This window comes from Entelurus aequoreus, linkage group LG08, assembly GCF_033978785.1.
Source record: "Entelurus aequoreus isolate RoL-2023_Sb linkage group LG08, RoL_Eaeq_v1.1, whole genome shotgun sequence".
NCBI lineage: Eukaryota > Metazoa > Chordata > Actinopteri > Syngnathiformes > Syngnathidae > Entelurus > Entelurus aequoreus.
This window is the reverse complement of record NC_084738.1, coordinates 50,953,047-50,977,367: the sequence shown is the minus strand read 5'-3', so window position 1 is coordinate 50,977,367 and position 24,321 is coordinate 50,953,047. Positions and strand designations below refer to the sequence as shown.

Genomic DNA, 24,321 nt, shown 5'->3' with positions numbered 1-24,321 from the left:
CTATCACGTTAGCTCGTAGCTAAAGCATTTCGCCGATGTATTGTCTTGGAGATAAAAGGCACTGAATGTCCATTTCGCGTTCTCGACTCTCATTTTCAGGAGGATATAGTATCCGAGGTGGTTTAAAATACAAATCTGATCTACAATAGAAAAAGGAGAGTGTGGAATCCAATGAGCCAGCTTGTACCTAAGTTACGGTCAGAGCGAAAAAAGATACGTCCATCACTGCCTCTCAAGTCATTCACTGTAACGTTCCTCATCTACGAATCTTTCATCCTCGGTCAAATTAATGGGGTAATCATCACTTTCTCGGTCCGAATCTCTCTCGCTCCATTGTAAACAACGGGGAATTGTGAGGAATCCTAGCTCCTGTGACGTCACGCTACTTCCGGTACAGGCAAGGCTTTTTTTTTATCAGCGAGCAAAAGTTGCGAACTTTATCGTCGATTTTCTCTACTAAATCCTTTCAGAAAAAATATGGCAATATCGCGAAATGATCAAGTATGACACATAGAATGGATCTGCTATTCCCGTTTAAATAAAAAAAAAATCATTTCAGTAGGCCTTTAAATTTCTTGTGCGGCCCGGTACCAATCGGTCCGCGGACCCGGTGGTTGGGGACCACTGATATAGAACATGCTATACGTTTACCAAACAATCTGTCACTCCTAATCGCTAAATCCCATGAAATCTTATACGTCTAGTCTCTTACGTGAATGAGCTAAATAATATTATTTGATATTTTACGGTAATGTGTTAATAATTTCACACATAAGTCGCTCCTGAGTATGAGTCGCACCCCCGGCCAAACTATGAAAAAAACTGGGACTTATAGTCCGAAATATACGGTAGTCACTTTTGCACTCTTTTATACCAATATATTGTATAAATGCTAACTGAGGCTGAGCCAATTCGTGGTCACGATACTGAAGAGCGCACTCTGATTGGTTTAGTCTTATCCAGTGGCAAATACTACTGTTGTATATGTATTTTTATTGTTTGAAAATACTTAATTTAAGCCAAAAATACTTACAATATGCTTTTTTTTTTATTCGCTATTTCGAGAAGCTGCAATATTTGAAGTGCGATATGACGAGGAACGACTGTATAGTGCAATTAATTAGTTTTATTGACATTTATCTTACAATTTTGATTAACACAATAATAAGGGACAAAGTTATTAACTCAATGGGGAAGGGCAGAGAGGGTTGGGGGCTAAACCCCCGTGTCCTTAACATTTAGAGCAGGAGTGCACACACTTTTTCTGCAGGCGAGCTACTTTTCAATTGATCAAGTCGAGGTGATCTACCTCATTCATATATACAACTTATATTTATTTATGAAAGAGACATTTTTGTTAACAAGTTAAATGTGTTTAATGATAATACAAGCATGTTTAATTCCTTTATTTCATGAAGACAAGAATATAAGTTGGTGTATTACCTGATTCTGATGACTTGCACTGATTGAAGTAGTGCTGAAAACGTCTGCATTTTCAAATGGAGGAGAAAAAAAGTCCTCCTTTCTGTCCAACACCACAAGAAAAGTGGTTGGCTGTGGGCATCTTATATATCCAGCTTCCATACTCATTTTTATACACTTTACAAGAAATACATTGGCGGCAAACTCCGTAACTTGCTAGCTTGTGCACGCCAGCTTTCTGAGTCTCTTATTTTGTTAGTGCAGGCAGGATGAAGCAGGCCTTTTATTATGAAGACAGGAACTGTGCAGTTGGTCATTAGAGTTTTGACGGCAGGTACACCATTAGTCTGTTGAAATAAAAAGTGTTTCTCGCTATGCACAGGGTAATTTTTTCTTAATACTGAGCTTGCAGCAGCCATCGTCATCTCACAAGACCCTCGGGTGCCGTGAATGTCAATAAGTGACAAAAGTGACGCCTTGGTAAAGATTGATGATCGCAAATTTTTAGGTCTATTTTTTTAATGCCTGGCTGGCGATGGATCGACTGACACACTCTCCGCGATCGACTGGTAGCTCGCGATCGACGTAATGTGCACCCCTGACTTAGAGAGGCACCTCCGTTGTAAAGCCTTAAAAATGCCTCCCAAAAAAACCTTCAGTGAGAGACAGCTTATGTAACTCACATTCAGATTCACTAATATTATATACCTTATAAGCTTCTCAATATTAAATATTACTATTTATTACTATCAATTTGGGAATAGTAGTGGTGTGATAATATTTTGTATTTCAGACTCTCCAGGAATTTGCGATGTTGCGATCAACTTTGTCCAATATCTGTAACTTCCCTTTAAATGTTGGCGCAACGAAACCCTTAACAGCCTATAAAACAATCCAGTCTTATCAGCTAGCATTTGCTTATAGCTTGAGAACATTGTTTTGCAACATAGGAACAAGGAAAGTGAGTGTAAAAACATGTGTTGAGAAGAAGTAGTGAATGCTATTCATTGAATTGAAAAAGTAAATCATCCAAAAACATGACTAAACATATACAGTAGCTAGCTAATTTAGAGTGCTGCACTGCTAGTCTGTACTAAACTGAAGCATAAGGTGTCAGAAATGCCAGCCAAGGACAAAATATGCTTGTACAAAAAATGCTTGTGCAAATAGGGAGAAGCTGCTGATGGTGTGTTTGACGGAGAAGCAGCTCGAAGGCGATACCAAGATAAATACATTATCATTTCATTACTTTGTAAAACTACTGTAGTTTTTTGGAGTACATTTTATTGTGTTGTTTTTCCGTACAATACATCTTATCTAAAGAGTGTGTTTTTTCTTTTTAAAAGGCATTTAAAATTGTAGTATTTTAGGGACCAAGCACTCATTTCAATGAGCGACACTGTTTTGCAATATGATTATTTCAAGGTACAACCTGCGTCACAAACCACTTAAAGGCCTACTGTAATGAAATGTTTTTATTTAAACGGGGATAGCAGATCCATTCTATGTGTCATACTTGATCATTTCGCGATATTGCCATATTTTTGCTGAAAGGATTTAGTAGAGAACATCGACGATAAAGTTCGCAACTTTTGGTCGCTGATAAAAAAAAAGTCTTGCCTGTACTGGAAGTAGCGTGACGTCGCAGGTTGAAAGGCTCCTCGCATTTCCCCATTGTTTTCAATGCAGCGAGAGCGATTCGGACCGAGAAAGCGACGATTACCCCATTAATTTGAGCCAGGATGAAAGATTCGTGGATGAGGAACATGAGAGTGAAGGACTAGAGTGCAGTGCAGGACGCATCTTTTTTCGCTCTGACTGTAACTTAGGTACAAGCTGGCTCATTGGATTCCACACTCTCTCCTTTTTCTATTGTGGATCACAGATTTGTATTTTAATCCAACTTTTTTTATTGGCATTTTCAAATACAGAAAAAAGTGCAAGTCGAAACAGTACAATTTTAAAGTCAGAAAATTCTTCACACCCTTTCCCTTAAAACCCAAATCCCCACCCACCCTCCTACCCCACTCAGGTCACACCAACAAGGGACATATGGCACAATCATATAACAAGTAAGACGACAAAGACAGACATCCTCACATACACACACACATACGAGGCCAGAGACAGACAAACAGGCTGAAAGGAGAGAAAGGGAGAAAATAAAATAAAAATAAAATACAATTAAAATAATAATAATAAATAAAAGGGAGATTATTCCTCATCTGCGTCTGGGGATAAATCAAGAGAGTTGACATACAGCAAGAAAGGACTCCATGAGCTTTCAAACGCTTGAGCCGAGCCTTTTAGCGAAAACCTAAGTTTTTCTAGTTTTAGATTGTAGACAACCTCTCTAATCCAACGGCCGTGTGATGGGGGGCGAGCCAGCTTCCAATTAAACAAAATCAATCGCCTGGCCAGCAAGGTCGTAAAAGCAACAGCGCGTTTTAATGATACCGGGCATATGTTATCGAGGCATACGCCAAAAATGGCTGATAATGGGTTGGGGGGAAAGTTTTGACCGTATGCTTTCCCGATCGTGTCAAAAATATCCTCCCAAAAGGAACATAGTTTAGAGCAGGACCAGAACATATGGACATGGTCGGCCGGAGATTGTTTGCATCTATTGCAGGTATTGCTAACAGTGGGGTAGATTTTGGATAGTTTTGAGTTAGTGTAATGAATTTTATGGATTACTTTGCATTGGATGAGACTATGGCGGGCACATATTGAGGAGGAGTGAACCAGTTTCAGGGCAGAGTCCCAGTGTTGGTCGGATATGTTGGTATTAAGATCGCTCTCCCACGAGGCTCTTATCACTGATAGAGAGTTTGGAGCAACTGAACTTAAAGAGGTATATAACACAGAGATACATTGTTTATGATTAGGGCTCAAAGATAACAATGTATCTATAAGAGTTTCCGGAGGACGATTCGGAAAGTGTGGGAACTGTTTCTTTACGAAGTCCCTCACCTGAAAAAAACGAAAAAGGTGGGAGTTCGGCAAATCGTATTTGGAAGAGAGTTGAGTGAAGGATGAGAACACTCCGTCTGCATAGAGGTCTTTCACAGTGGTGATGCCATGATCGTGCCAAGTCATGAATGCGGGGTCAGTACGGGAAGGTTTAAATAATTGGTTTTTAAGTAGCGGGGTCAATATAGATGGGCCCTGAAAACCCAAGTGTTTACGTAGCTGGTTCCATATTTTAATGGAGATCGATACAATGGTGTTTGCGCCTTCAATTTTAAATGGGAAAGGGAGTGATGAGCATAAGCAAGAGTGCAATGAGGAGTGTGGGATCGCCGTTTCGAGGGATACCCAGGCCGGGAGGGTCTGAGAGCCTCCATCCATCCAGCATAGGAGTTTCTATATGTTAGCCGCCCAATAGTATTGTCTAAAATTGGGGAGTGCAAGCCCACCTTCAGATTTGGGGGATTGTAGGACCGACTTGCGGATTCGGGCCGATCCGGCCCCCCATAAAAATTTGGATATTGATTTGTCTAATTTATCGAAAAATGATTTAGTAATAAATATGGGGATATGTTGGAAAAAGGTAGAGGAATTTAGGCAGAGTGATCATCTTGATCAGATTGATCCGGCCAGCGAGAGATAGTGGTAAAACAGACCAGCGGGCAAAGTTCTTCTCCATCTTTTCAATTAGAGGTAAAAAATTTGCCCGGAGCATATCAGACATAGCCGGAGTAATAAGGATTCCCAAGTAATGAATCCCGTCATGTGCCCATTTGAATGCAGCTAAAGATCGTGGTAACTGTTTAGCTAAGGAATTAATCGGAAACAGCTCACTTTTTTGGTAGTTAAGTTTGTAACCCGAGTGTGTGCCAAACCGCTCCAGAATGTCAAATATTACCGGGAGCGAGCTAGCAGGGTCCGAGATGTACAAGAGCAGGTCATCCGCATAAAGCGAGACTTTGTGCAGCGTGTCCGACCGGGTGATACCTTTAAAGCCTGCCTCCGCGCGCAGCCAAAGAGCAAGGGGTTCTATCGCAATAGCAAACAGTAATGGAGACAACGGGCAACCTTGTCTAGTGCCTCTTTTAAGAAAAATTGGGGCGGATAGTGTATTATTTGTACGTACCGAAGCTACTGGGGACGAGTACAAAAGTTTAACCCAGAGAATGAAATCCTCATTAAAACCAAACCGACCCATCACTTCAAATAGATATTCCCATTCAACCCTGTCAAAGGCTTTCTCCGCATCGAGGGATACTACCACCTCCGGGGTCGAGGGGTTTGGCGAATGGATAATGTTTAGGAGGCGCCGAGTGTTGTGTGAGGATTGCCGGCCTAGCATAAAACCTGTTTGATCCAACGAGATGATGGAAGGCATCACCCTTTGGAGCCGGAGAGCGAGAACCTTGGATAGAATTTTTAGATCTACATTTAAGAGCGAAATTGGTCTATAGCTGCTGCAAAGCAGGGGGTCTTTTTCTTTTTTTAGGATGAGAGAAATGGTGGCCCTCGATAAGGTTTCTGGGAGGCGATGCTGCAGAAAAGCTTCATTATACATGTCTCTTAGAGCCGGAGCAAGAACACTGGAGAAAGTTTTGTAATATTCTGCACTAAAGCCATCCGGGCCGGGTGACTTATCGCTCTGTAATGATTTGATGGCTTCTGTAATCTCAATGACACTAATGGGCTGGCCCAGGCCCCTCGCAGCCCCACATTCTATCTGGGGGAATGTTTTATCGCTAAACAGTTCATCTGAGGAAGGGGGGCAGTCTGAGGTATATAATGTTGTATAAAATGCAGCAAATGTTTCATTAATCTTAGCTGGATCAGTATGTAGTTCTCCTGTGTTAGAGCGAATAGACGTGATTAGTCTCGAAGATGCTTCCTCCCTGACCCGGTGGGCTAAGAGCCTGCCAGCTTTTTCCCCAGATTCAAAAAATCGTTGTCTGGATTTGAGCAGTTGTAATTTCGCTCTATTGACAGACATAAGGTCAAAGTCAGTTTGTAGGCGAAGGCGTTCTTTATATAGTGTCGGGTCTGGGTTTGAAGCGTATTTATCGTCAAGATCCTTAATCTTGCGGAGCAGCTCAGTGATTTGAATGGTCTCTGTCTTATTTAGGTTTGAAACAAAAGATATAAGTTGACCTCTAATATAGGCTTTAGATGTCTCCCTAGTATACCTCTTCCGATTTCTGGTGAGTCGTTCAGTTCGAAAAAACACTTAATTTGATCTTGTAGGAAATTCTTATAACGGTCTTCTGCTAATAAGGCTGAGTTGAATCGCCATTGTTTAAGGGGTCTAGGTTGAGTGTCCATATTGATGTCTACTGAGGTGGGGGCATGATCCGAGATTACAATGCTATGGTAATTACATGTTTTGGTTTTGGAAAGTAGTCTATTGTCGAGAAGAAAGAAGTCTATCCGAGTGTAAGTGTGATGTACATGGGAGAAATAGGAAAATTGTTTAATTGTAGGGGAGGCATGTCTCCACGGGTCTGTAAGACCTAACTGTTTAGCGAAAGTATCTAGTGTTTTAGCTGAATTAGATAAGGGAGCCAGTTTGTTAGATGATCGATCCAGTACAGGATCCTGCACCAGGTTAAAGTCCCCGCCCATAATGATAAAATGGTTTCCAATGTTCGGAAATGATGTAAACAATTTAGTCACATAAGAACTGTCATCCCAGTTGGGTCCATAAACGCTAGCGAGTATGACTGGGGTGCCTTGCAGCTTTCCGGACACAATAATATAACGACCAGCCGGGTCTGCTACAATTTGATTGAGTTCGAACGAAATATTTTTACGAATAAGGATAGCTGTGCCCCTGGCCCTTTCGTTGAATTTTGAATGGAAAATATGGCTGATCCAGCCTCTTTTAAGTCGTGAAATCTCTCTGTTGCGAAGGTGGGTCTCCTGAATGAAAAATATATCTCCTTTGAGGTGTTGCAAATGGGTCAAGACCCTCCCTATTTTAGTGGCGCTCCCCACTCCCCTCACATTCCATGAAACAAATCTAAGTGTATTACTGGCGCTTGTCATACCTCACCATGTCCAACTAGGAGAGCAGAACGGGCTGATGTATACAAGCAGGTCAGGAGGGGGGCTGATGCATGATAACTGGAAACTGCAGAGAGTACTGGTAAGAGGAGGGGATGAAACAGAAGCGTGAGAGGAAGGAATGAGGAGATAAACAAACCCATAAAAACACATACATATAGAAAACACAACAGACTCACACACATACTCGCAGACACAACAACATACAACAATGCCAGGTGGGTTAAACCTGGGAACCACCTACAGGGCCATCGTCCCAGGACCTGAGAACCCCATTGTCGAAACTGAACCTTAAGTGTCCTTTTCACAGCAGTGCGCTGTCCTTGCGCCTGCGTGGACGTATCCATATCGGCTTCCGGTTTTTTCCACCTCCCGAGAACAATAGATTGGCTCCAACTGAGTCAGAACATTTTAAAGTGCATCAAAACTGCAATATATTCCCTCAGGAAACATAGTACCCAGTACTAAGATAACTTCAGAAAGCGAGAAAAATAAATTATAAAAGTGTAAACAACTCAAAAAACATATAGTAACCTAAAGTACAAGTGGTGCCATGTACATATACATATATACACACACCTATATATATATGTATACACACATACACACACACCAATGCATGAACATGTATACCATCATGGGTGTGTGGGTAAGGAATAACAGTAACCAACCAAGAGATAAGTAGGTCAGCAGTTAGGTCAAATACCAACAGAAAAAGTAAACCACAGTGTAGAAATATATATCTATTAGAACATGTTAAATAAATGTAAAGGGGAGACAAAATAATTTGCGTGTCGATGTAGCAAAATAAAACATAATTACAAATATTGCGGGTTGTTTACACAATAATGATAATTGTATATTAACCAGGTTAGCTCTAGAATGTCAGTATACTATATTAGCTGAAAGGTTAAACAAAGAGTGAATGAAAGTGGATCCAATGAGTGACCACACAGATGTAATATTCACGGTCAGGCCTGGAGTTGGCGATATGTTAGGATGGTTAACCGTGATAAAGCAGGCGATGATTGTTAAGGTTGGTGCCGGCAGTGTGGCCTCCAGACACGGCTGCAGTTAGCCAAGCTAGCGCCGTCCTGCCATGCACTGTGGGGTAGTCACATCGTATCAAACAAAGTTTCAATAAAGTCATACCAACTGAGATTACTCTTTTGCATGTTCTTGGCTGCGTTGATTGTGGGATTTGACAAAATCTTGGGCGTCTTTGAGAGATGCGAGTCGTCGTCTCTTTCCACCCTCGGTTGAAACCATTAGCTTAGCCGGATAGTGGAGTGCTGGTTTGAGGCCCAGATTGTAGAGATCCCTCATGACGTCCCAGTACACGGCCCGCTGTTCCAGTATTTCAGGGCAGTAGTCTTCGAAGATGTGTATCGGTGAGTCCTTGTACTTTAGTTTGCCTCTGCGTTTCCGAGCTTCCCGCACCACCAGCTCCCTCGTCTGGAATCGGTGGAAGCATATCACGATAGCACACGGTCTCTCACCGGGGCCTGGCTTTGCTGTTAGCGAGCGGTGGGCACGGTCCAGCTCCGGGGTCGACGACAGCGTGTGTTCACCCAAGACTTCGACCAGCAGTTGAGAGAAGAACGTTGTTGGGTTTGGACCTTCGATGTTTTCGGGTACGCCGACAATTCTTATGTTGTTCCGACGACTTCTGCTCTCCAAGTCTATTAGCTTAGCTTTTAGCCTCGCGTTCTCCTCGGTTACGAATGTTAGCTTGGTGTTCATAGCCAGCATATCCTGGCTGGTCGTGTCGGCAAACAGTTCTAGTGAGGAGAGACGCTTCTGGTTTTCCAGAAGTGTGGTCTGAATACAGTCCAGCGTGTTGTTGAGTTTGGAAAAGGCGGAGTTAAACTCCGACGAGAGAGAAGTCTTGTGGTCCGCTAGCATTGTAGTTAGCGTAGCCATGATGGTACTTGCCGCCAGATCCTCCTTCCTTTGCTCCTCCTTTTTGGCTCTGTTAGACATTTTCTCATTTAGCGCGAAAAGGTATTAGTACTATTAAAACGTTAGTAGCAGTTACTGCATTCAGTCGAGCTATACAGAATGGTAGGAATGAGATTTGCGGGAGCGTGAAAAAAGTGTGACTACTCCATCTTGTCGCCAACCGCTGACCCACAGATTTGTATTTTAAACCACCTCGGATACTATATCCTCTTGAAAATGAGAGTCGAGAACGCGAAATGGACATTCACAGTGACTTTTATCTCCACGACAATACATCGGCGAAGCTCTTTAGCTACGGAGCTAACGTGATAGCATCGGGCTTAAATGCAGATAGAAACAAAAGAAATAAACCCCTGACTGGAAGGATAGACAGAAAATCAACAATACTATTAAACCATAGACATGTAACTACACGGTTAATGCTTTCCAGGCTGGCGAAGCTTAACAATGCTGTTGCTAACGACGCCATTGAAGCTAACTTAGCAACGGGACCTCACAGAGCTATGCTAAAAACATTAGCTATCCACCTACGCCAGCCCTCATCTGCTCATCAACACCCGTGCTCACCTGCGTTCCAGCGATCGACGGCGCGACGAAGGACTTCACCTGATCATAGATGTGGTCGGCGGCCCGGAGACGGAGGAAGTCAAGGTGAGGTCGGCGGCTAGCGTGTCTGCTATCCATCTCAAAGTCCTCCTGGTTGTGTTGCTGTAGTCCGCCGCTAATACACCGATCCCACCTACAACTTTCTTCTTTGCAGTCTTCATTGTTCATTAAACAAATTGCAAAAGATTCACCAACACAGATGTCCAGAATACTGTGGAATTTTGAGATGAAAACAGAGCTTTTTGTATTGGATTCAATGGGGTCCGAATACTTCCGTTTCAGCGATTGACGTCACGCGCATACGTCATCATACATAGACGTTCTCAACCGGAAGTTTCGCGGGAAATTTAAAATTGCACTTTATAAGTTAACCCGGCCGTATTGGCATGTTTTGCAATGTTAAGATTTCATCATTGATATATAAACTATCAGACTGCGTGGTCGGTAGTAGTGGGTTTCAGTAGGCCTTTAAACGCTCATCTTGAAGTACCACAGTATTTTGTGAAAGTGGGTTAACAAAGACAAAAAGGCATTTTCCACATGCAAGTGGTTTAATAACAACCGCATAAGATAACTTTGGCTCTTCCAGCTTGTATACCAACACTCGCTGATGTCAGAGTAATTTAAAGGTTGAGACAAATGTAAAAGCCAAATATCAACAAAAATAGCTGAATGTTATTGTGGAAAAAGTATATCCTAGCTAAGAAATATTTAAAAGATTCTTCATCCGAAGTAAACTCTTCAAAGTATTTAGTCGGACACACTTAATTCTACACTCGTGGGAAGTCTGTTTGGTTAACAAATTAAACAATTAAGGCCGTAGAAAACGATGCTGGATTTATTTGTGTACGAAGAAAATAAGCTTCAAGCAATTATAATTTGGCCGTGAATTATAAAAAAAAGTTGCATTTTATTCTGCACAATCACATAGAAAACCACCGATATCCTGGAGGGACTGATATATTATTCATATAAAAAAATATACAGAGGACTAAACAGATAATTAATTAGTGCAGCTGGGATAGGCTCCAGCACCCCCAGCACATTTTCTTATAATGATAAATGATAAATGGGTTATACTTGTATAGCGCTTTTCTACCTTCAAGGTACTCAAAGCGCTTTGACAGTATTTCCACATTCACCCATTCACACACACTTTCACACACTGATGGCGGGAGCTGCCACGCAAGGCGCTAACCAGCAGCCATCAGGAGCAACGGTGAAGTGTCTTGCCCAAGGACACAACGGACATGACTAGGATGGTAGAAGGTGGGGATTGAACCCCAGTAACCAGCAACCCTCCGATTGCTGGCACGGCCACTCTACCAACTTCGCCACGCCGTCCCGTTATGCTATTGATAAAGAAGGGAGTCAAAACGAGTCATAAAGTTTTCTTTCAGGGTACTCAAAATATAATCACTGTGAATATTGCACTACACTTACACAAAACAGTAGAAGCCATAGTGTATGGAAGTATTATTGTAGCAAAACAATCTGCTATTTTTTGTGTGTCTCAATCTGTGTGTGTGTGTGGGTGTGTGTGTGTGTGTGTGTGTGTGTGTGTGTGTGTGTGTGTGTGTGTGTGTGTGCGTGTGTGTGTGTGTGTGTGCAATCAGATCCTGTGTCTGTGCTTTAATTTGTGTGTCTGTTTAGTGTGTGTAAAAAGAATATGTGTTCCTCCCTGTTCTACTGTGTGTGAAGCAGGCACCCTCAATTGTCTGTCTTTTCTTCTGCCTATGCTCACTACTTGTCGGCATCTAACGCCCAGTGACAAACAAAGCTGGAATTAAATTCAGATTCCATTGGTGGGCAATACTGATAGTTGATACCAGACTGATACTTTTTACTTGAAACATCTTAATCATTGAATAATTTTGTCACTCTTGTTGTGCAAAATAACGACTAAAACAACAATGGAACATAAATATAAATGTTGTGTAAAGATCCATCATAACAAAGTTTATGGTTTGTGAAACCTTTTATTTATATGTAAAATGAAATAAAGTGACATTTAACCCTTTTTTTCACCATGTAGACCACATTAGTTCAGGTCCAGAATAAAAACAAGTGCTCTTAAACCAACACTGAAGATTAAAAAACATAACTTGTGAAACCTCTTTTTTTTTTCAAATACGTAGCAAATAATCAATATAACTGGAATGTGTGATATTAAACTAATAATAGTCACTGCATGAAAAGAGACATGTGATTAATCAGGTTATTATGGATGGAATTAGAGATGTCCAATAATATCGGCCGATAAATGCTTTAAAATGTAATATCGGAAATTATCGGTAGCGGTTATTTTATTTTATTTATTTTTTTATTTTTTATTAAATCAACATAAAAAACACAAGATACACTTACAATTAGTGCACCAACCGGAAAAACCTCCCTCCCCCATTTACACTCATTCACACAAAAGGGTTGTTTCTTTCTGTTATTAATATTCTCGTTCCTACATTATATATCAATATAGATCAATACAGTCTGCAAGGGATACAGTCTGTAAGCACACATGATTGTGCGTGCTGCTGGTCCACTAATAGTACTAACCTTTAACAGTTAATTTTACTCATTGTCATTAATTACTAGTTTCTATGTAACTGTTTTTATATTGTTTTACTTTCTTTTTTATTCAAGACAATGTTTTTAATTTATTTATCTTATTTTATTTTATAAATTAAAAAAAAAAGGACCTTATCTTCACCATACCTGGTTGTCCAAATTAGGCATAATAATGTGTTAATTCCACGACTGTATATATCGGTATCGGTTGATATCGGTATTGGTTGATATCGGTATTGGTATTTAAAGAGTTGGACAATATCGGATATCGGCAAAAAGCCATTATCGGACATCCCTAGATGGAATATTATATTTGTTATTGTCACGGCGCGGACTCGAACCCGCTTTTCCTCGGCAGCTGGAGCTGCGCGCTCGGACGCCCCTGCTCGCGCTGGGCGCAGCCCGCCCACGCAGACTGCCTCTTCGCCTTCTCCCTTGGATTTGACGAAAGATTCATTCAACACGCACCGACAACATCCTCTTGTGAATCTCACATTGTTAATTCCACAAATCGTCCGCACTCACCCCACACATCCATCAAAGGTTTTAAACCTGGTAAACCGCAGTTCTGCCTTGGTGTCGCCTCCTTCCCTTTGACCGATACACAACAGTTATATAGAATAGTGGCTTTGGGGCCCGAGCACCCACGTGGGATTGATGGCAATTTTCAATCTTTATAATCATTTTTGAAATCTTGTTGTTGTTAATTTTGAGGCGAGTTGGGTCTGTTTTACATAATAAAACAGTCACAAATCATGCAGTGTATAATTACCAAAGCCTAACCAAGATTTCATTGTGACCGATTATGAACTAATTGCACAATTATCTTGACTTTGAACACACTGTGCACAAGTGAATGAAGGGCATACTTACTCAACAGCCATACATATCACACTAAGGGTGGACGTATGGACAATGCCAACACTGTCATAAACATGTGGCATATAGTGAAACCACACTAAACAATGACAAACTAATTTTGGAAGAATATTTGCACACCTACACAACTTAAACACTACAGAACAAATTCCCAGAATTCCCTGCAGCACCAACTCTTCCGGGACGCTACAATATAAACAAACGCCATGGGTGGATCTACACCTAACATCCACTGTAATGATACCAAGTACAATAGCATATCTAGTCGATACTACTATGATTACATCGATATTTTTTAACATCACATAATCTTTGTTTTTTTTATTTATTTATATGGTGTTTATAAACTCAGGAAATATGTCCCTGGACACATGAGGACTTTGAATATGACCAATGTATGATCCTGTAACTACTTGGTATCAGATCGATACCTAAATGTGTGGTATCATCCAAAACTAACGTAAAGTATCAAAGAAGAGAAAAATACGTGATTATTACATTTTAACGGAAGTGTAGATAGAACATGTTGAAAGAAAAAATAAGCAGATATTAACAGTAAATGAACAAGTACACTACCGTTCAAAAGTTTGGGGTCACCCAAACAATTTTGTGGAATAGCCTTCATTTCTAAGAACAAGAATAGACTGTCGAGTTTCAGATGAAAGTTCTCTTTTTCTGGCCATTTTGAGCGTTTAATTGACCCCACAAATGTGATGCTCCAGAAACTCAATCTGCTCAAAGGAAGGTCAGTTTTGTAGCTTCTGTAACGAGCTAAACTGTTTTCAGATGTGTGAACATGATTGCACAAGGGTTTTCTAATCATCAATTAGCCTTCTGAGCCAATGAGCAAACACATTGTACCATTAGAACACTGGAGTGATAGTTGCTGGAAATGGGCCTCTATACACCTATGTAGATATCGCACCAAAAACCAGACATTTGCAGCTAGAATAGTCATTTACCACATTAGCAATGTATAGAGTGTATTTCTTTAAAGTTAAGACTAGTTTAAAGTTATCTTCATTGAAAAGTACAGTGCTTTTCCTTCAAAAATAAGGACATTTCAATGTGACCCCAAACTTTTGAACGGTAGTGTACATTAATAATCCATTTTTACAGTTTGTCCCTCATAATGTAGACAAAATAATAGAATGATAAATGACACGATATGTTACTGCATACGTCAGCAGACTAATTAGGAGTCTTTGTTTGTTTACGTACTACTAAAAGACAAGTTGTCTTGTTTGTTCACTATTTTATTTGAGGACTAATTTACAATAATAAACATATGTTTAATGTAGCCTAAGATTTTTTGTTACAATAAAGACCATCCATCCATCCATCTTCTTCCGCTTATCTGAGGTCGGGTCGCGGGGGCAGCAGTCTAAGCAGGGAAGCCCAGACTTCCCTCTCCCCAGCCACTTCGTCCAGCTCTTCCCGGGGGATCCCGAGGTGTTCCCAGGCCAGCCGAGAGACATAGTCTTCCCAACGTGTCCTGGGTCTTCCGCGTGACTTCCTACCGGTCGGACGTGCCCTGAACACCTCCCTAGGGAGGCATTCGGGTGGCATCCTGACCAGATGCCTGAACCACCTCATCTGGCTCCTCTCGATGTGGAGGAGCAGCGGCTTTACTTTGAGCTCCCCCCAGATGGCAGAGCTTCTCACCCTATCTCTAAGGGAGAGCCCCGCCACCCGGCGGAGGAAACTCATTTCGGCCGCTTGTACCCGTGATCTTGTCCTTTCGGTCATAACCCAAAGCTCATGACCATAGGTGAGGATGGGAACGTAGATCGGCCGGTAAATTGAGAGCTTTGCCTTCCGGCTCAGCTCCTTCTTCACCACAACGGATCGATACATCGTCTGCATTACTAAAGACGCCGCACCGATCCGCCTGTCGATCTCACGATCCACTCTTCCCTCACTTGTGAACAAGACTCCGAGGTACTCGGAGTTCAAGTAAAATAAAGACAATAATGACATTTTTTGTGGTCCCCTTTATTTACAAAAAAGTACCGAAAAGTACCAACATACTTTTGGTACCGCTACCGGCACCAAAATATTGGTATCGGGACAACTCTAATACACACACTTTGAGCACCCACTGGCAGAAATGTAAATCGGCGCCTATGAATAGAGGTGGATATCTTTGGGCACTTCACGATTCTGATTCCTGGTGTGACGATTCGATTCAAAATCTATTCTCGATTTAACCCGATTGTCGTAATATATTATATACTATACTATCACTTTTTCCAAACAGGTTACAGATTACAAAAGCTTTTCTTAGCTGCAGACGTACGACAGTGTTGGCCTAAAATACGTATTTTTTTAAATGTATTGAAAAAATTTTTTTTTACAGAAAGTATATACTCATAATCAAAAACCCCAACCCAATCCCAACTTTACAATACCTTGGATTGAAATTTACAAAGCAATTGACCAGGGGGTGATCAAGGGTGATGGGTCAAATGCAGAGAATAATTTCGCCACACCTAGTTTGTGTGTGACACTTTAACTTTTTAACTTAACAAGACATGTAATTACAATACTCATTTAAATACAATACTGAAAAAAAGGAAAACCGTGAATTGATAAACACAAAGGTATCAATAATAATAACGATATCAATAACAGTTGCTTATTGTTTCCAATACAGAAATGTATTCTTAAAAAAATTGCAAAAAACATATATATTTATGTATATGTGTTTGGTTTTTAAAAAAATCGATTTTTTAAAATTACAAATCGATTTAGAATCGGAAAAAGTAAGAATAGCGATTTGAATGTGAATGTATTTATTGTAGCACTCCTAATATTGAATATAAATGTTGCCTTTATTTATTATAAATTAAAGCAACTTTTTGTTGTTAATTTGCTTTACAATAGTGACAAATTATTCAATGACCATGACATTTTAAGGATAAAGTATGAATTGGAAGTTAAATGTGCTGTTTGCAACTTCCTCACAGTAACATTTTCTAAGCAAAAAAATATAACAAAAACACCACCGGCAAGTTTGTGTTACCATTGATGGTTTAACAAAACACATTTGTTTGACAATTGTCTGTACTTTTCACAATTACAAAGTTAGTGTAATAAAATTTTTTACCGGCCCGAATAAAATGATTGGTGTTTATGGAGCGCGTGCACACGTGCAAAAGCAGTCCGAGAGAAGCCACAAACAACTTGCAGTCATGTTGTTGTTATGTTAGAATATACATTGAATGACAGCTAATGCTAGCTGTCTAAATAGTTATTATCAGCTAACAACACCTAAAGCTAATGCACGTGCATGTGTTGAGTACGTTCGTAATTACAATATTACGTACGAGAAGCCGGAAGAGGGCAGGATATTGCCTGTATTCTGACACGTGACTTCTTCCCATGAGTGAAAACCAGTGGTGGTCAACCAAGCCAAGAGGGCTGTTGTACAGCAAGCAGCGGGCGAACTATCTGAGTACAAAAGAGGCTTCAATCTTCCTGCAAAAAGCAGATACAAGAAAAAAGTCAAACTTTGCAATGGAATAGATCAAATATTTTATCAAAAAAAGATTTGTCAACTGATATCAAGGATTATACCTTGGTAACATATCGAACTATTGTGCTCCAGACGCCATTCTACACGACAAAAGTGATGGAAACTTGTAAAAGCATGGAGGTCTACAGCTTGTTTGTGTGTGACTGGGTCAAGGACATTTGTATCAAGACTCTCTCGGGTAATCATGCATCGTTTTTGCTCGGGTAAGGTTGCATTTCATGATTTAACTTCGCACCTGAATAAGCCATGTTTGTTGCTGTTGCACGTGCCATTTGCGACTAGCCTGTTTTTTCCCATCAAAATATAATTATTGACCTCAACATTGTGTTTGTGCATAAAGCTTTTGGTAAAAGTCTTTAGATTTTGCTCACATTTGCTTTCTTTTATTGTGACACGCCGAGTTGGTGATTTTCGAAACACTCGTAGCAAACATATGTTTAGGAAATACAAATAATATTGAGATAACACTTGAATGAGAAATAATAACTGTAAAAGTATATCAAACAAAGCGTCAACAAAGTGATCACTGCAATCTCATACATTCTTCGACTATACTGGAGTGAGAGCTGCGTGCTTTTGTCATCATTGTTTCGTAAAATCTAGCACTTTTCCAACCTTTTTGATTACCTCTCGAGGAACTCTGAAGAAACGTTTATCCTTTTCGCTATTTGAACGATTCGTACAGCCGAAAACAACACAAGCATTAGGCATTTTTTCTTGGTACCCATTGAGAACAATGGGCGGAATGTGAGCCAGACACAAAGTCAGTAAAATCAGAAGCAATATTGTGTAAATTACACTGGAAAGTTGGCACCCTCGAGGCATCTGTGTAAATGTTGTAAACAGCCCCTTTAGCTTCAGTCTCGTTAACATCACTGGGTGCTGTGTGCTAACTAGTGGTAACTGGAGGGAAAAGGAAGTTGAAAGGTTTTGTTTGCACACGCGTGAATCACAACACAGCCACATAACTTGTTTACACGTACACACACACAGACACACACACACACACACACACACACACACACACACACACACACACACACACACTCACGTACAAACACACACACATTTCTAAAAACAGACACGCACAGAGATAAACACAGACACAAATTAGAATAAGGACACAAGGATCTGATAATGTGTATTCAAACATGTTTTGCTATAACAATACTGCCGTAATGGTGCATCTGTTTTTTTTTTTTTGCATGCACTATACTTCACAAAATGCATTACAATTAAACATGTACCAGTTGAAATATAAGTACACAGACCCACCTCTGCCGAAAGGGAAATTATTGGTTAATAAAGTGGAACACTGAACACATTTCTGATGTCTTTGTTAAAAAATACTACAAATTAGTGTCAAAGATATGTCATGTTGTTTTAATGGGACATTATGCCTGCCTAATAACTCAAGTTTACAATTTTGCGTGTATAGCACCACCAATATTTCCTGGATGCAATGACACAATTATGTACACCTGTATATGTAGGGTCTAAATCAAGGGTTTCCAACCTGTTGCTCTAGTTGCCATGTATTTTCATTTGAAGAAACAATCTAACACAGGGGTGTCAAAGTCAAGCCCCAGATCTGGCCCGCGAATGAAATATCTGTGGCCATTTATCTATGATGATATTTGATTAGTATTAGAACCGGCCCGCAGGCCACAGCCACCTGTTGCTGTTTTGCACGCGCCAATACTCCATCAGTGTTGGCGCTAGAAATTTTCAAAATGAGTCAAGTCATACAAATGGTGTCCCACAGTACATTTTTGGGGTTCCACTTTTTTATAACTATTTTGAAAACAAATGATAAATGTATGCATTATCCTGTTATATCTCACATTCCATATTGTGTTTTGGAAACAGGTTGTCATAAACGTTACTTAATTCATTAAAAAAAATCATACAAAAGAAAACACATTTTTATGCATATGTAAAATGTATTCAGTTATAAACATTCATTAACTTTCCAACTTTACCGCTGCCGGTATTTTTTTCTATATTTTTATCGTAATATTTTCAGAATGTGTTTGTTCTATTTTTGGTCAAAGTAAGACAATGTAAACAATCTGAAGTGACTTTATTTTTTAGTTTTAATGCCGTGATTTTAAGTGCCGTGTGCACAGATTTTCCTCCATGCGGCCCCTGAGCTAAAATGAGTTTGACACCCCTGATCTAAGATTTAGCAACTTCAAAATATGGAGGCAAGAATTTGCACATGGTCAGACAACACTGCAATTTGCTTCAGTATTATGCTCTTACTTTTGCAAGCATTTTGCAGAAACCAGAAATGATACGTATGGACATGACATAAACTGCAGATGAACCAGATTTTGTTCCTTGTGCTGTTCAAAAACTCGGTGTTATTTGCAGTTATTTGCAGATACCGACATTTGGTTTTCATCTGGCTTTCAGAGGAAAAATGTTGAAGACCCCTGGCCTAAATGAATAGACTATACCGTTGTGTTAATAACTAAATTAGGTTCCACTACTGAGTCTAATTGTCCTTATGATTTTTTTCTTTTTTTGGTGGTTGCTGAAGATGATCGGAATTTCAAAGGTAAGAACATCTTTATCTTTATTGAATGCCTCTGACACAGTACATTCTACTAAAATGTGTTGCATCTATACTGACATGACCAGGGCTGTCGTATAGAGGGGAAGGTGATGGCAATTCTAAGGGCCCACAGTTCGCTGAGGCACACACTGAGCCCCTAGTAGCCTCTATGACAAAATGTTTATGCATACACTGAATTAATATATATTCATAGGAATGAATCTGAATTCAAACAAAGCCACAAGTCATTCAATATTCTAATTTTAATCATTTCAATGTCCCCCTTTGCCCCTTCCTAGGAAGCAATGCGTGAGGATAGGAGAACACAAATCAGACTGTTTTTTTTAGATATATCTTGTGGTGTACCCCAGGGGTCAGTTCTTAGACCAAAACTATTCAATCTCTTTATAAATAGCATCAATAAAAGCATGAAAAACCTCAAGTTAATACAATGTGCAGATGACACTACTGCATTCTGCTCAGGGGAAAACACGAATGAAGTAATGGTGCAGTTAGAAATACACAAACTAAAATAATGATTTGATGAACACAGATTATCTTTGAAATTAAGTAAAACTAAATTAATGCTATTTAGAAATAGTAAGGAAAATAGTCAAATACAAATAGATGGTGTACGTATTGATGTAGTGCAGTAATTTTTTTTAGGAGTTATCATAGATAATAAAATGAGCTGGAAACAGCACATCAAGCCCATACAATATAAAGTTGCAAGGAATTTTTCAGTATTGAATATGGCACAAGGACACCTGAATCAAAAGTCACTCCATACTCTATAATGTTTATTGGTGTTACCATACCTGAGTTACTGTGTAGATATATGGGGGAACAATCATAAAAGTACAGTTGATTCACTAACAGTACTGCAGAAAAGATCACTCAGAATAATACATAAGGCTGCATATAGAACATACCTCTCTTCATTGGTTCTAAAATATTGAAATTAACTGATCTTGTACATTTTCAAACTGCAACAATCATGTAAAAAGCAAATAACAATTGACTGCCCAGAAATATACAACAGTATTTCTATACAAAAGAAGAGAAATGCAATCTCTGGAATAAACAGAACCTAAAGTATTTATATACACACACAACTTTGAAAGTTAGTTATTTACGTATTTTACTGTATGTGGGATTAAACTATGGAATGGATTGAGTAAAGAATTTAAACAATGTACTAGCATGAGCCAGTTTAAGTAAAAATACAAGCAGATGGTGTTTACTAGGTATACTAAAGAAGTGTTGAAGCAAAGGGACTGATATTACAATCATGTACTCTTTGTGTGACTGGGTTAGAATATGAATAAGTTCCTCTTTACACTAGATTTGTCCCGATACCAATATGTTGGTACCAGTGCCAAAATGTATTTCGATACTTTTCAAAATAAAGGGGACCACCAAAAACTTTTGGTTTCATTTAACAAAAAAATCTTACCATACGTTTAACATATGGTTCTTATTGCTCTCAAATAACAATTTTAGAAGAATAAAATAAACATTATAAAACTTTCCTTGTTGCACTCAAAGAACAATTTACAATGTTATATATTACATATAGCCTACCATAATCTAGGACTAGGTTGGAATATAATAGAAAACTTTATTGGCATTATGCTTTATGATTCATGGCTGCCGCTCCTGGTCTATGCTTTAAGAAAAAATACAATCATTAGTAAATACTAAAAACAATACTATGGATAAAAGTAAACAGAAATTACATTTAGCAGGTAAAACACACATTGTTAAACATAAAACAATTGTAGGAATTTGTTACAAAATTCAGCCATTTCACTTGCATTAGTTTGCGTTACGTTGGCAGTTTGGCTTCCGCTAAATAATTGGCATCAAGCCAAGCAGCCATGTGCGCGCCTAAGTATCTATTTGGCACAACAGTGTAGCTAGTTAACTATATAACTTGTCGATCTGGCTACTTGTTATTGAATCGTTTAGCTAAGTTTGAAGCAAAGGTGGTAATACTTCAATCATGCCACCTTTAGCAAGGCATGTTTTAAAGCAGCGCTTGCAGCGTGGCACTTCTGTGCTTAACGCACCGTCTTTATTACCAATAGGTAGAATGTATTTTATTTGCCAGTTTTCCTCTCCTCACTGTTTTCTCCTTGTGCGTGCTGTGAGTGTGTGCGCTGATATGCTAAACATGCTCTTCCGCTCTATACGTCACCGCCGCACGGCAGCATGCGGATGAAACACAGTACCGGTATTTTTCAAATGCAGTATCATACCGTTTTGAATTCATTAGTACCGCGGTACTTTATTAGTACCGGTATACCATACAACCCCATTTTACACTAATGTACTCCTTCTGAATTATTTGTTACTTCTTATCACTTGCTACCTTTTGTTTTTTTCTTTATTTTTTTAAATTTTTTCTGCTTACGGCACAAGGGTGGGACCAGACAATCTTTGCTTCTTCACTTGAGCAAAATGTGTGCTTGACAATTTTTGACATGTTTCCAATAAATTAAATTGAATTGATATGAATTCCTAAAAATGGTTTGGTCCACTCGGCGGTTCGTTCTTCCCGTCATTGTTCTTCCTCATCGAAATGAAGTGAGCAGGGTTACAAAGCTATCTACAGTTCCATGACGATTAATTTTTTGTTTTTGTTTGATCAGCCATTTTACTGCTGTGTTACTTGCACCGTTTGGGAAGAATTAAGGTATGTAAATAACAATTTTAAAACTCTATATGCGTAAATATCTCATTTCACAACGTATAGATTTTTGCGACTTATCGTATGGTGTGGCTAAAATATGGACAAACATTATTTTTCTTCTAAAATTTAGTGGTTAGGGCTTATATAATGGTGCGTTCTGTTGTCTGGAAAATATGGTATTTATATATTTTGTCTCCGTTTTTGAAGGTTAAAAATACATTAAAATGCATCAATTAAGATTGTTTTAAAAATCTTTTTTTGTTTGTTTTCTTTCAATTAAATAAAACAGTTACCCAAGCAGAGCAACAAATAGAAGAAGGCGAGAAGACAACAGATTTATTACAATTACCCAAGGGGTCAACGTGACACCGAATGCATCTGCTCTAAAGGGTAGGATGCGGACATGACGTTGCGAGTGACGCGTTTCATCACAAATATCTGAGTATTAAAGTGCTCAGAATGGTAAACTTAGTTAGATATATGATTAATGTTCCTGTCAATTACAGAAAAACAATTCCTTGTCTGTAACAACATGATAAATCATAAGTTGGTTTTGGTATGTAGCGAGCCACAATGACTACCGGTGGGTTTGCCTTTGGCCCCAAATACACCCCTGATCAGACCACAATTGTCTTCTATGACAATGTGGTGATTTCAGTCGGAATATGTTCAGGTAATGAAAAGAGGAGTGATGTTTGTGGGTCTTTCATGGAATCTGCTTCTATTGTTTGGCTGCATTATTACCGTATTTTCCGGACTGTAAGCCGAACTTTGAACTCTGCAACTTATACAAAGGTAACTTACGTAGTAGTAACACCAACTCAGAGACACTGAAAAGGTGTCATTGTTTGTGCTATGGCGCTCTTTTTGGATGAGTTTTCTCACTGCAGGTGCTGCGGGTTGAAAGTCTACAGTATTTCCCACTTTTTTGTGCCTTGAACCGAAAGTAGAAGTGCTGTTCAGTCTACTATAGCGTTTCTACTCTTGTTTTTTTTTAATTCATCACTCTAAGCAACGTTTGTAAGTTTTACAATATAACTTAAAAAATGTATATCTACTAAACGTCACCTTTGATAGGAATGTTTAATGCATACATGCTAAATCAAAAATCAGTGTATGTTTTGTATAACTCACTGATTGTTCCACATCCAACATACTGTCTTGAAGTGTGTAGTAGTGTCTGTAAAACATATTTGAATCCAATCTTCCTTCTGCAGAAAAGAGCCGTAAAAATGCAAAAAAGAAGAATTCCCTGCAAATACATACAGGGAATCAACAAACTGAATATTAAAACAATTAAAGTTAATAAAATGTTATGACCTGGCAGAGTATAATATCCTAAAAATCGTGTACAAAGCACATTCAACAATTCTACCAAACAACATTTAAAACAGATTTGTAAAAAGAGAAAGTAGTTATAATCTGAAAGGAACTGAGATCTTTAATAAATCTACATTTAGAACGGTGATAATGGCAATATGTATTTCAATCAGAGGTGTTAGATTATGGAACAAACTTGTCAGTAGAATAAAACAATATACATCTCTTTCGGTATTCCAAAAAAAAAAAAATTGAATAGTGGTGATTAAAAGATATGACTAAGTAGAATTATTTCTTCATTATTGGTTTAAATATTGTAAAATAGGGGGCAAATATTATACGTTTTTAACTTTATTCTGCTCCTTTTTATTCATGTTTTATTTTAATTTTATGTTGATTGATTTATTTTTTATTTTATTTCTTTGTTGTATTTTTTATTAATTAAATAAATAAAATAACTGAACTGAATTGAACTCCTATCATAATATAATCAAACTAGCTTTGTTAGCATGAACTAATGTGCTAACACTTTTACATGTGTCTGTGTTACTGTTATTAACTTACAATAGCATTCTTTTTATATTGTATTAGTTTCACAAATTCCTCTGTAAATTCGTAAAAACGTCAACGTGCAGTTATTGCCTCTGTTTAGCTGATTGAAGAGCTAGCTTCCGCAGCTAGTGGGTCCATGATGATGACTTCTCTTTTGTTTGATCAGCTGTTTTACTGCTGTGTTACAGGCCC

At 39.0% G+C, this 24,321-nt stretch overlaps 1 protein-coding gene across 1 annotated transcript in view; it reads left to right on the top strand.

The window, feature by feature from the left end:
• LOC133656401 (gamma-aminobutyric acid type B receptor subunit 1-like) overlaps positions 1-24,321 on the top strand; it is a 501,080-nt gene that overhangs the window by 212,991 nt on the left and 263,768 nt on the right. The window contains exon 6 of the mRNA XM_062057486.1: positions 19,548-19,565. Within this exon, the coding sequence (XP_061913470.1) occupies positions 19,548-19,565 (18 nt within the window). The remainder of the gene's footprint in view (positions 1-19,547; positions 19,566-24,321) is intronic.